The sequence below is a fragment of the Bactrocera latifrons genome, unplaced genomic scaffold (genome assembly GCF_001853355.1).
Source record: "Bactrocera latifrons isolate USDA-ARS-PBARC rearing strain unplaced genomic scaffold, ASM185335v1 scaffold_105, whole genome shotgun sequence".
NCBI lineage: Eukaryota > Metazoa > Arthropoda > Insecta > Diptera > Tephritidae > Bactrocera > Bactrocera latifrons.
In genome coordinates, this window is record NW_017534464.1 from 54,288 (window position 1) to 68,304 (window position 14,017).

General features: G+C 34.2%; 2 protein-coding genes across 2 annotated transcripts in view; both read right to left on the minus strand.

Annotated features, from left to right (window-relative positions):
* LOC108969632 (endoplasmic reticulum metallopeptidase 1-like) overlaps positions 1-1,375 on the minus strand; it is an 8,779-nt gene extending 7,404 nt beyond the window's left edge. Inside the window, exon 1 of the mRNA XM_018934476.1 lies at positions 1,273-1,375. Within this exon, the coding sequence (XP_018790021.1) occupies positions 1,273-1,275 (3 nt within the window). The 5' untranslated portion in view covers positions 1,276-1,375. The remainder of the gene's footprint in view (positions 1-1,272) is intronic.
* Positions 1,376-3,459: 2,084 nt separating this feature from the next.
* LOC108969625 (endoplasmic reticulum metallopeptidase 1-like) lies at positions 3,460-13,926 on the minus strand (the record flags this gene model as incomplete). Its single annotated transcript, XM_018934463.1, is given in 12 exon segments — positions 3,460-3,751; positions 3,821-4,112; positions 4,168-4,270; positions 4,318-4,417; positions 4,478-4,621; positions 4,715-4,899; positions 6,212-6,392; positions 6,453-6,836; positions 6,903-7,057; positions 7,135-7,337; positions 7,399-8,066; positions 13,241-13,926. Coding segments are annotated over 12 exon segments (2,583 nt in total). The 3' UTR covers positions 3,460-3,589.
* Positions 13,927-14,017: the final 91 nt, after the last annotated feature.

The following is a 14,017-nucleotide window of genomic DNA, read 5'->3' on the forward strand; positions in this document are numbered from 1 at the left end:
ATAATTTAGTTTATTATGCTCCTGTGCAGGTGTTCGGGAGACATCAAGATGCATCTGGTCAAGAGTACAGTRTTCTGACATATCTGCAGTCGCCTCGTTTACCTTTCACTGTATCCAGGTGACCATAAAGTTACGACAAAGTTAAGGATCGTTCGACTGAAATGCCTTGTATGTTGCCAAACACATTTCTTTGTCTTTTTCTTTGCTGTCGGCTTRCGACTTGAGSATTTTGTTGCGGMTCTGTACTTTGGCAATAATTGCGGTCATGTGAGGAGTGTAGCAGCACAAGCTGTCGAATGTCACACCTAAAAACTTAGGGTTATTAACAGTCGGAATTTTAACGCCATCGACCGCAATATTAAGGGCAAGTCGGTACTCCTTCGTTCAGTTTGTGAACATAGTGACTGTGGATTTAGTGGGATGGAGTGAAGAAAAAATCTCGTCACTAATAGTAATATAATCGTCTTTGCTAAAGTTTCTGGTCTCCTGGTATGAGTCTAGCTTTGAAAAGCTTCATATCCAWAATATGAATCAAAATGGTTTACTCAATTCATAAGTTATGTTGAAATGCTATCTCTCAAATGCTAGCACAATGACTTTCAAACACTGTTTCTTCAATGTTTCTTTCACTTTTTCGATCAGAGGCAGATGGCCGAATCGGATGAGATTTAGAATGCTGAAATTGTGCTTTAAGGTAAAGGTTAAAGTTTTTTTTTAAGGTGAAGTTTAAAAAAATCTGAAAAACTGTTTATGGAAGATTTGTKATATACTCGTCCAATCGGGCCCATTCCGACAAATGATGAAAACTGGCGAAACAATRTTTATGATCCCTAAAACACTTCGTTTTAACAATAACTCGCTGGGTTTAGACCGATAGTATTTTAGGCATTTTTTTTTGTTCAGAATAGTGCGTAGCTCCCTGTAAATTAACCCGCTCTACTGTGTATCTTTCCAGTAATTCTCATATCATATAATTTGATTAAACAATGTGTATATGTTAAAGTARCTGTAAGTCTTGCTTTTATTCGTAKATATATTTTATGTTGTTGTTGTAGCGGCAGAAAACATTCTTGAGGTAATTTAGAGGGTTAATGCTGAGTTGACAGTCCTTGGCTAAATAAAAATTTGGGGCCGTTCCGGGTATTTAGACCCGRCTGTCGTGGGAACGGTTTTCTATATTTTGTGTTTTTTGTATCGGTTGTTATTTTATTGAAATATATGTTGAAATATTTATATTTTTTACTTCATAAATACTACAGTTATTTAATATACCATTTATATATATTCAATATTCGCACTTGATTGTCGATTGGTGTCTGAATTATTTCTTCACTAAAAATGAACTTATTCACACCGGCACTAACGACGTAGTAAATGTTTTGATGAATGGAAACATGCCACATATGAGTTTCTTATAAGATTGTTACTATAAATTGCAGTGATATGAGAAAAAAAAACACACACAAACAAAATCACGAGTTGTTTGAATTATAAATTGATTAAGTGTGAAATCTAAAGTACTTGTCTTTTTAATTATAGYGATGGTGAATTTTAAGTCATATATTATCAAGACACTTGTGTGATAACGCTCAAGTACCGTCAATTTTATATACATTGTGACAAAATTGAAAGTGTAAATAAAACGCMAAATATTTAATTATTCATCAATATTTATTTTGTGGCCTTTAAAGAAAACTCAACCAGATGTAATACTATTATGCTAACGATTTTTCGAGTCCTCGAAAGAATTTTCATAGGSWCTYTTTGGAATGGCCGAAARYGAGTTCCATTTCGAAGATTGCTGACTTTTTGCAAGTCAAATTCATAAACCCATGTCTTCTCGGCAGTTATAATGCTCTAAAAGAGACCGATTWATGGCACTCTTTTGGAAAAAAATTYGGAATAAGTCATACTCAAATTATCCACCAAAATCATTCGAACGGACTCGCGAGAAAAGTCAAGTTCTCTTGCCATCTCTCCAATATTTGCTTGACGATTTTCAAGCTTCATATCCTTCACTTTTTTAGTATTTTCATCAGTTGAAGAGGTCGAATATCGTCCAGAACGAGGCATGCCTTTGACGAACTCTCAACCGTGTTTGAAGGCTTTGTACAAATCTAAGGATTGTGTTTTTTGATAAAACTGAGTCACCGTAAGCCTTTTATAATATTCGCAACGATTCCGTAAACGGAACTACAAAATTTGAGACTAATTCTTTGTTCGATATTTTTATCCATTGTAAAAATCGCAACGCCTTACTGAGGTATACCGAATTAAGTAGTTGCTATAAGCAAACTAGTTGACAGATCGCACTAATACCTGTCTCTTATACACATCTAGATGTGTATAAGAGACAGGTTTCAATCCTTTGTACTACTATCTTGTGTTTTTGATAAAACTGAGTCACCGTAAGCCTTTTCCAACATTCGTAACTTAGTAAAATACATTATCCCAGGAACTTAATTATAATTTTCGGATGTTTAGATGTGTATAAGAGACAGTCGATGTTTCGAAAACAACGCAACCTCTATTTTAATTGAAATTTGAACTTTGATTTTAGCGAAAACAACTCAACCTCCACTTCACTTTAGTTTAAACTTTTCACTTCGGTGTATCAACAAAAAAAAAAAAAAAAAAAAAAAAAAAAAAAAAAAAAAAAAAAAAAAAAAAAAAAAAACAACTGTCAAGATATCTTCAATACTTAATAATGTGTGCCTTACAACTCAACTCAACTTACAGTCGAATTTCTCCTCTTCAGTGTTATCGAAAACCACTCAATTTATCAAGAGTTGACTTGTTATCGTCTTTTTACTTGGTGTTTTCGTCGACAACTGTCTAAACATAAAACTAATTACTAACAAAAATGCAGTATAACAATTACTTTCGCACAGTAAAGTAAAGCTTGCAACTCAACTCTACTTAAGTTGAAATTTTTTGCACTTTGATGCTTTGAAAACAATTCAACCTCTACTTCAGTTGAAATTTTCCACATTTTGTTGTTATCGAAAACAACTCAACCTGTCAAAACCTGTTGTGTTGTTATCCTATTTCAACTTAGTTGTGTGTGGTTATATAGCTGTCAACAATTTTCTAAACATAGAACTAATTACTAACGAAAATACAGTGGAAATTAATTTACTGTTCCACTAGTCGCACTATTGATTGTTGTTGAGGGAGTTTGTTAGTTTTTATAGTTTCAAAGTGGGAGCTTCAGCTGTCTCTTCAGGTTGCAAAAGCGATGCTTGGGTTACAGCAACTGTATGAAGAATTGGATTAAGGGTTGGCATGCTTAAGTTAGTGAAGAATGCAATTTTGAATGCGTCAGTCTGAGTGAAGTTTGATGATATATACTTTGCCTATAATTTYCTTCGTTTACAGTTTCCAAATATCAATGTAAATTATTAAGTAGAGAACACTTTTTCCAAAATAATTTAAATATCGTTTTTTCTTAATTTATTTAGTAAAACTTGTTAATAACTAAAAATAAACTACGAGTATCTTTACAAATGATATTCAGTGCTCAACAATAATGCTTATTATGCACATGCAATAGCATATTTGAAGAATTTCTTAAAAAAAGAAGAATTTCTTAAAATAACCAACTTTCATAGAAAGCCGGCCAGTCTGCCACGTAGGCATAACCAGGAAAACCTTGAATGAACTTTTCATAACCGTCGGTACGCACCACCGCCTGATGTATCCAATGAGCACCTATGCCGATTTCCAAATTTTGTGTGTTCAAGTCAGTAGTCTAAAAGTGTGAAGGTAAAAAAAAAAATATTTAATTAACAATTAATTAATTAGTGATTCGTTTGATTACCTYCATATCAATGTAGAAATCTAATGCACTGCTATCTTTGCCATATGAGTAGTAGATGAAGTAGGGTGGTTCCCAATTATCACGAATCATTGTATCGTTGAAAGACCAATTGACAATTTTAGCTGGCGTTTTCGGTCCGATAAATATTGTCATATGATCCGGACCGGTAAGCGTAAAGCTATAACGGCTGAYATTGGATGCGTCCACTTCAGTTTTGGATGCCAACGTTAGTGTTGGCTTTATGCCAGGTATATTGGGCTCCTCATCGATGGGTATCCAAAAACTATTTTCTCTGTAAAAAAATATAATAACAATTATATGAGTACTTTTAAAGCGCAACTACTAACCTTGCCTTGTGCCAACGATGATTGAATATTGGCATCCCACAGAAGAGCTCATTATTGCAGACATCAGTTACTTTATGCTTTTCGCCAATGCTTTTGATATTGTCTGTAAAATTTTCATTGAAAAATGTCTCGAAACAATTTAACGCTTACCATCCACAATGTGTATACGTCGATCCTGCGCATATATGTAAACGCCCGATTCATTTACACGTTCAGTGCCGTCGGCATTATGTAGTATACGCTTCGCATGCTGTCATGATATTTTAATAATAATTAAGTTTTTTTATTTATCAATAACGAGTATACTTACGAGTAGCGAGTAACGCTGTGCGGCTACTTTGGGCGTATATGGGAAACCAACTGGAGTGACCGCTAGTATTATGAAGAATAGTGTGACGCCCAAGAAGCAAAGCGCGATCGTACGCGTTTTGCGGAAGAACAAGTAGAGTGGCATCTAGACGAAGATTCAGATAGAGAATAAAGAMATTTTATAGAATATTATGCATCTTCTCCAAGGCACTAAAAAAGTTATATAAGTTAATCTTACTATGAAACCGGCGAATAGACATGCAAATAAAATCGCTATTCCAGCAATTATAATATCTGGATTGGTAGCAGATCCTGAGCGACCCATCATCGGTATCATTGTAAAATAAATCTCTTGTGCTACTGAGGTATAGTAAAGGAACGGCAAYACTTGGCAAATGATGACGGCGATGCCAAACCAATAAGCTGCGTGAGAAAGAAATGCATAAATACAAACGAAAGTAGTAATAACTTTTAAAGGAAGTGTGTATATTTCCAAAAAAAAAAAAAAAAAAAAAACAACAACACAAAGAAAATCGTTAACTTTGGTTGCACCGAAGCTAAAATATTCTTAAAAACTGGCAGCTTTATAGTATAATGGTCTGTTCTGTAAAAATTGTTACAAGATTGTATCGTTGCTTTGGATAACAAACCAAATTTTGTCAAGGTAACCTGTCAAATAAAAATTTTTTTCTTAAAGGGGCGAGGTGAGTTTGATCACTTCTTTGCATGACAGCTATATAATAAAGTGAGTGGATACCGGTGCTTCAGACAAAAGAGCAGCTTCTTGGGCAGAAAGAGACATGAGCAAAGTTTCAGATCGGTATCTAAAAAAACCTTGGAACTAGTTCCTAGTATATACTGAYAGACAGACACAGGCGGACAAGACTAAATCGACTCAGTTCRTCACGCTRGTGATTTATTTTATTCCATTCAGGCCAAAAATATTCGGTTATCATTCAGCGGTAGCGATTCCCATTTACAAAAACCTGTCGGTCTTGATCATCACGGAAAAARTACGGTCCAATGACRCCKCTGGCCCATWAACCACACTACACCGTWCTTTTTCCGGAGTGCAATATTGACTCATGGAGTACATGTGTATTGCTATCTGATCAACAACGCATAGTTTGCTTATTGGCGTAGTTATTCAGCCAGAAATTAGCTTTTGTGCAGAAGATGATTTTTCGATGAAAATCCAGATCATTTTTAAGTTGTTGCTCAGCTTAATTCACGAACATACGACGACTCTGGCGGTCTAGCGGCTTCAGTTCTTGCGTCAGTTGGATCTGTTCGCAAAATTCGCCACAATGATGCGCTAGCGACAAATTCCCGACACTACGGACACTTCTTTGTCTCAATGGCACGGGAAAATTTACTACTAGTAGATTTAAAAATTTCCACTAGACGCTCAATTGTTCATCTGACAGAATGATTATAACGACTAAAAACTGAACGTACCGCTCTTAAAGTTGAAGCCACTGACTACGAATATCGGTAGTAAATTTTAATAATTTTCTCTCGTTGTTGGGCGGTATATCTTTCCATGATAAAATGACAAATCTTCCTAAAGGGAAATGTCAAAATAGCACGGAATGATGGCATAATGGCCTGGTATGCTGTTCTTATYGGTCTCATTTTGTAGCGTCTCTATTGCAAAACCTCGATACCTATGTCAAAAGCAGACCTATATCGATCGAAACCAACACTCTGCCAAAGAAAAACACAATTTGCTTACCTCTACGATGCCATTTCGTAATCAAATTAATGATAAGAGCTGCTATGTCGAAGAATACAGCGAGCATAAACATGAAAGCCGAACGTATATTAAACGCTGTAAGGACGATCGTTAGCAAAATTAGCATTAGACAATGTGAATGCATGAAAAGTTGAATGCGAAAGCCCAAACTCAGCAGATCCTTTGATTAAAACAAAAATTTATTTTTGTTTCAGTAAACTTGAACGCTTGCAGAACTTACCTTCTTTGTACGCTCCAAGAATAATGCTGGAAAGATGGCCATGCAAAAAAATATTGGACAAAAGTAAAGACCAAATATTAACCATGTTTGACTAAACCAAGTCATAGAGCGTCCAACACCGTCCATAAAGACTGCAATAATTAAAGCAAAAACTGCGCCCAAAGAGAGTGAGAGTAATTGTACGGCAAACGCGAGAGAGTAACGACGAATAACGGCCAACCAGCCAAGACCCGAACGTGCTGACATGAAGAAGAGCGACACACCGATGGCACATACAGCTATCACACAAACAACGCTATTGACAATGATACTGGTGTTCAGCGTGTAGTATAGTATAAACCAACCGAGAAAATCATAGAAAATAACATGACCCGCTTCATTGYCCTAAGTGAGAGTTAATAGCGGGAAGAGTTATGTAAAGAGTTAATGCATTTTATTATTGGGACTTACTGTTGGATTTTCCATTTCCGGCGCATTAGCTATAGATCTGGCCAGATGTAAGATGTTATCGCCTGTATTTTGTAGTGAACCTTTGGGCAGGACATTGAAACGATCAAACTCCGTGTGGTAGACATAACCATTGTATGTGTAAGCCATATCCAAACCTAAACAATTAGGGGGAAAAAAGGGAAATATGTATATAAATGACCGGTAGGTAAAGGTAGTGCTGTTTAAAGCTTACCTGGTACACCGCCGTAATCACGGAAAATTCGGAAGTCTGTATCGGATGGTATGAAGTCATTCTGAAATAGTTCCTCTGCCAAGGTAGTTGCGAAGGGATGTGGCACTTTGTGGTAATAGTTCATAAGCCATGGATTGCCAGGTCCGGATTGGAATAGTAATTCGCGACCCCCCGAACCGGCAGCATCCAAATTGATTAGTGCTCTGTGTTGGCATGTGCATTTAGTTAGTAACATCAWTCATTTTCTTTCAGCTCTCTACTCACTTGCAATTTCTGGCCCACTTGTGCTGAGTTATAAATCCATGTGACGCCTGCAACGGATTCTCTTCGGCACCATTGAAAAGGAACACAATGGGATTCTGAAGTGGTCCACTCGATTTGGCGATAACTCGCAACACCTCTAGCATTGTTGCCACCATCGAAGTATCATCACCAGCACCCGGACTACCAGGCRCGCTATCGAAGTGCGCATTTATGAGTAGATAATTTTCGCTTGTATTATTTTTCGCACTCAATTTGGCGACAACATTTTGTACACCCTGATACATATTCAACATGGTCCAATGAATATATGAACCGGTCGCTACTTGTACATCGATTTCGAGTTCGAAGTAATCGCTCATTTGTGYCTTAACCTTATTGATTTCGCTGACTAGCAGCTCAACAGCTTTTACCTCATTCGCTTCACTGCCYACCACCTTAGGCCCAAGACGTGCTAACTTGACTAGAATTTGTTCGGCACGTTCGGCTATATATGAGTCGGAATTTGTGGCCTCATCTTTAAGTGTGAGCGGTGTGGGTAAACGTACAACTTGTGTGAGAACTATGCTCAGGTAGAGTATAAACCAAAAGGCGGTGAAAAGCGGCGCATAATACCAGTTGAGTTTTTTCGGTACCTCAAAATCAACATCGATGTGATACTTTGATTTGAACTGGAATTAATAGCAGGGAATTGTGTAAAGAGAAGGATAATTTAGTTAAAACCCTAAATTTATATTAAAAGAGGTTGCTATAGTAGAGAAGAGTCACCAACAAATTATTGAATTACTTTTTTTTTTTTAATGTAGTTTATTTATCTTTGCCCCGCTCCTAATTGTAGGCAACATTTTATAGAAGTTTTTAATATGTCGATAATTTTGCTGCTATTTTGTGAAGAGCTGGCTGAATTTTCTACAGGTGTCTCAAAACTCTAAAGAAACTACATCGCCTAATAAAAAGAAACTATTCTATATTCCAGCAAGTTGCCTAGAGCTAGAATTTAACAATTAAAAAACGCTGCCTACATATGGTTGTGGGAAGTTTTAGTACCATAAATTATTATCCCATATAGTTGGAGGAAATTGCTAATCGGTAAAAATTCTTGCACGGTTATAAGTATGTCAGTGTTGGATTCGATTATATAAACTTGACAATTATGGACGATTTTTGAAGTATCAACTGGGTCTCGCCCCGTATGCCATAGTGCTAGGAATTCAAGAATAACGATTGAGGTTATGTAACTACCTAGAGAAACACAGRTGAGAATGCTAATGAAAAATCGCAGATCTTTGCTATACAGATTTCTGCAGAGTTCTTTTCCATATTTTAATCCAGGCAACAACCCTATTTGTAATCAATGTTTATTATTATTATTTCCAAGGTACTCTATACCAGAAAAAAAAAATCAATTTACATACAGTTAGGCAATGCAATGAAGTCATTATTCAAGTACTCAAGGTCACATATTTGCATTCGATTACAGTATCAAAAAATGTTATCTCAAATTCGTGGCAAAATCTTGCAGAAATAGTTGTGCATAACCTTTCGCAATAATACTTTACAATTACCATAAATATAATCACCTAATTAGTGTTCTCGTTTGGAGCTATTGCTTCAGATTAGCGGATTTTTCTTACTGTACACACTCATATGTAAGTATATTATCAAATGTGCCAACGATTACGACTACCATTATGCATTTGTATTTATGTCTACAAATAATGGTAGAATCTGTGGTTCCAGCAAATAACTGCTAGGCACTCGAAATACAGCAACAGCAATAATGCAAAGTAATTAAAGCAATTAATCCCTTAAATGATTAATTAATTGCTTGCTAATCTAATTAACGGTCAACAATAACGGGCGACGTCAACATGCTCAGACGGGTGCAATATTTCTGTGGTCRACTATGCGGCGACAAAATATAAGTAGAAGTGCTGTAAATAAATACAAATATGATTCAGTGAATCGTGTSTCTAAGCAAAGCAATATTTATTAGCTCTTTTCTTTGAAGTTGTCGTCTTTTAAYTTGGCTTGCTCTTGCACGAGCATTTGTTGCCGCCAAAGGCCATAAAATATTGGCAATTATTTCAACGAAAGTGTGRCAYATACATACATATGWATGTATGGTATACACCATGTATGTATACCATATATTTATAATATGGAACCAATATAGTCTACTCAGAAGTACATTTAATGGTCAGTGACTTTGATTGGTGATGTAATGCATTTTATGGTTATTATTTGTGCTGTTTAATGAAGCGCAAAAATAATCGGTGAAATATTTGAATTGTTATTTTAATTACTCTTAAAATATTTCAGATTTTGCTAAATATCAAAATGTCATAAACAGTAAGCGATTTGCATTGTATTTATATATATTTCATTTTTATACTCTTCCAACTTGTTGCTACAGAGTATAATAGTTTTRTTCATCTTGGTACAAAATAATTACGAGTTCATAGATGGGCGTTATCAGATCACTGGTACGCCCACAAAACCTCTTTATAAAAACTCCTACCGACAGTGTAAAATGGATGAAATCGGAAGATAACCCCGCTCACTCCCCAAATAACGGTACTAATAGGGCGATGAATCACTAACTAAAAACGCCAGCGACGTTAAATTTAGCTCCGACATGGTATGAGAAGGTTTTATGGGAGCATGACATCGTCCACTTTTTAATGAAATCACGTATCTCGGGACCCGACAAACAGATTTCGATTTTATTTATTGATTTTTTTTTAAATTAAATATCGGTCAATGTGTGAGATATACAATTGAAATTCAGAGAGAATCGTTTCGTGACTATAGTATCTGTATGAAAAATGGGATCAATCGGGCCAATTCTTTTCTGAACCCTCATATACCTAATATAAAGATTTTCAAACTTCCGGGTGACTTTATGCAGCTATGGGCCAATATTTGAGTTGTTTCAATGAAAATTACAGAATGTGTTTTACTCATAACAGTGTTTCTTTGTGCCTTAATAGATACAATCGGCCGAAAACTTGGCCTAGCCTCCATATAACTACTATAATTTTTTTCGAACATCCGGCTGACTTYACACCATATGATTGGTAATTGTATGTAAGRTACMTTAATGAAACTCAGGAAACATTTTTTATTAGTATGATTTTCGTTTTTCTAACAAATGTTAAGGTATTTATCTGTGTTTGATTCTTGCATGCTGCAATGTTTGGTTGCACCCGAAAGATAATATAAATAATAATAAAACTAAGAAAATCATATTCTAAGATGTGSCWCACTTTCATCTGAGKGGTGTGGTAAATAAACAAAACTGTCGGTTCAGGAACGAATAAATCCACTAAATACTCATGAACAACATTATATTCACCTAAATTGACAGTTTGGTGTGGTTTTCGGTCTGATGTAATGATCGATCCGTACTTTCTTCGAAATGAAGCTGATGACACCGTTATTGTCAATGGAAACCACCATAGGAAAAAGGTGATCTTGATAATATGTGGTTCCAACAAGGCGGGACAACGTGTTACACATCACTTGCAACAACCAAATTATTGCGATAAAAGTTTCTTATTTCAAGAAATTGTGAAATTGAATGGAATCCAAGAARTTTAACACCATTACATCAACCTCATCAGTCATTGGTCTTTAGCATCTTTAGACGTGCTATTCATAACATATGACATGATTTAGTGAAAAAAGTACTCAAAAATTCGGTTTATCGAATTTATTATTTTTTAAGAGTTTTTCAAAATGTTTTTAATGAAATGCCAAAAATGTAATGAATACAATGGCTCTGGTTGTAATAGTATTTTTACAATTAAATTTTTCTTCAAAATTATCTTTTTCAAAACGTTACCCACGATTTCTCAGGTTTTACTTGATCGATTTACCGATTTAAAGAGGTTTCTTATAGACCTTTTCATGTCTGGAACTATCATTATTTTTAATAAAAATCCGAAGAAGTCAAGAAAAGCTATTTTTTTCAGGCAGTGTCCATTTCGTGAAGAATTTTGTTTCACCTTTTTCGTAAAACATTGTGTCGTCATTCTAAACTAATAATTTTTTCCTGATTTTGTTTTCAGATAGCTAGGAGGGTTGAAATCGTGAATCGAACTTTTAAGACTATCCACTTCATCAGTTGTTAATTTTTGAAATTTCTAATTTTGTAAACATTTAATATTTTCTGTATTCTTTAATGTTAGTAAATAACTAATAAAAAAAGTATAATTAAAATATTTATTGCCTTTTCTTTGCGACATTTCAAAAATAAAANTTAATGAAACTCAGGAAACATTTTTTATTAGTATGATTTTCGTTTTTCTAACAAATGTTAAGGTATTTATCTGTGTTTGATTCTTGCATGCTGCAATGTTTGGTTGCACCCGAAAGATAATATAAATAATAATAAAACTAAGAAAATCATATTCTAAGATGTGSCWCACTTTCATCTGAGKGGTGTGGTAAATAAACAAAACTGTCGGTTCAGGAACGAATAAATCCACTAAATACTCATGAACAACATTATATTCACCTAAATTGACAGTTTGGTGTGGTTTTCGGTCTGATGTAATGATCGATCCGTACTTTCTTCGAAATGAAGCTGATGACACCGTTATTGTCAATGGAAACCACCATAGGAAAAAGGTGATCTTGATAATATGTGGTTCCAACAAGGCGGGACAACGTGTTACACATCACTTGCAACAACCAAATTATTGCGATAAAAGTTTCTTATTTCAAGAAATTGTGAAATTGAATGGAATCCAAGAAATTTAACACCATTACATCAACCTCATCAGTCATTGGTCTTTAGCATCTTTAGACGTGCTATTCATAACATATGACATGATTTAGTGAAAAAAGTACTCGAAAACTCGGTTTATCGAATTTATTATTTTTTTAAGAGTTTTCCAAAATGTTTTTAATGAAATGCCAAAAATGTAATGAATACAATGGCTCTGGTTGTAATAGTATTTTTACAATTAAATTTTTCTTCAAAATTATCTTTTTCAAAACGTTACCCACGATTTCTCAGGTTTTACTTGATCGATTTACCGATTTAAAGAGGTTTCTTATAGACCTTTTCATGTCTGGAACTATCATTATTTTTAATAAAAATCCGAAGAAGTCAAGAAAAGCTATTTTTTTCAGGCAGTGTCCATTTCGTGAAGAATTTTGTTTCACCTTTTTCGTAAAACATTGTGTCGTCATTCTAAACTAATAATTTTTTCCTGATTTTGTTTTCAGATAGCTAGGAGGGTTGAAATCGTGAATCGAACTTTTAAGACTATCCACTTCATCAGTTGTTAATTTTTGAAATTTCTAATTTTGTAAACATTTAATATTTTCTGTATTCTTTAATGTTAGTAAATAACTAATAAAAAAAGTATAATTAAAATATTTATTGCCTTTTCTTTGCGACATTTCAAAAATAAAAWTTTGAAATTCCAGGWTCTTTTGTGACTACTTTTTTATGACAAAAGAAATTTGAATTTAAAATCTTAGTTTAGGCGATAGCACCATATGTGATGAATCTATCATTATAATTTTAAAGCAATCGAGGGAACAGTTTTTGTGTAATCATCTTTTAAAAGCGTAGTTTCCAGAAAAACAGATTTGAAAGTTCAGTTATGTAAAWCTCGTGCTTTAAAGATTTTACTTTCTAACTTCTGTAACTGTCCAACTAGATTCAATGTCGGAAAATTATTTTATCAGCATATTTTATGAATGCTATAGATTGGATTTATGTAAAAATAGAAACGAGTTTTTGAMRTTRTCCCACRGRTTGATCCSTTTAACKMTAAGATTTATTTAAGTTKTAGGTTTCTAATTTTTAGTACTYAATTATACTTACACTCATTTTTGCTTTAAAWCTCCAAAAACTTATCGSCAACAGCAAATATTTCTTCAMMACTTCACAAAACCACACAAAATCTTGGTAAATATCGTTTGAATAATTTCACAAAGTTTCGTTGAACTTTTTCATAAAAATATACCATATGAACTCATTGCACAAACTGTTTTAAAAAATGTAAACTATTTATTGTTATTTTTGTTCACAAATATTTCATATTCTACATTTACTTTCAGTATGTTAGTTATGGAACACAAATGACCCGAGATCCTGTACGATCTACAGGCTTTGCAAATCTTTTTGATTTGAATTTTTCACTCTCCAATTCCGCGTTGTGCTGTTTTTATTTGCGACTACACTGGTTGAACGTCTTTCAACCACCGACTTTCACATCGAATTGAAGTTTTGATTCGTACGCACCAAGCTCAAATAATAATTGATTTGGAAAAATAACACCAGTACGAATGATCATAAATTTTTATGTATAGCTGTGTGAATATAAATATACTTCGACGGTATTGTYGTTTGTAATATGGTGTTTGGGGATTGTAAAAAGAAATAACCACAATTATCTAAAAATTTCGATATCTGAAGTGATAAAATGCCGACATACAACAACRTTGAAATCCATATTTCTGTTTCATTCCTTAATTTTTATATGAGTCCAAATTGGTGTATGATAGTATYGATTTCTTTATAACTAGTACTATCTGCAATACTTTTTTTTTATAGCTATGTACATACATACATATGTACATTTATGAGTATTGATAAAAT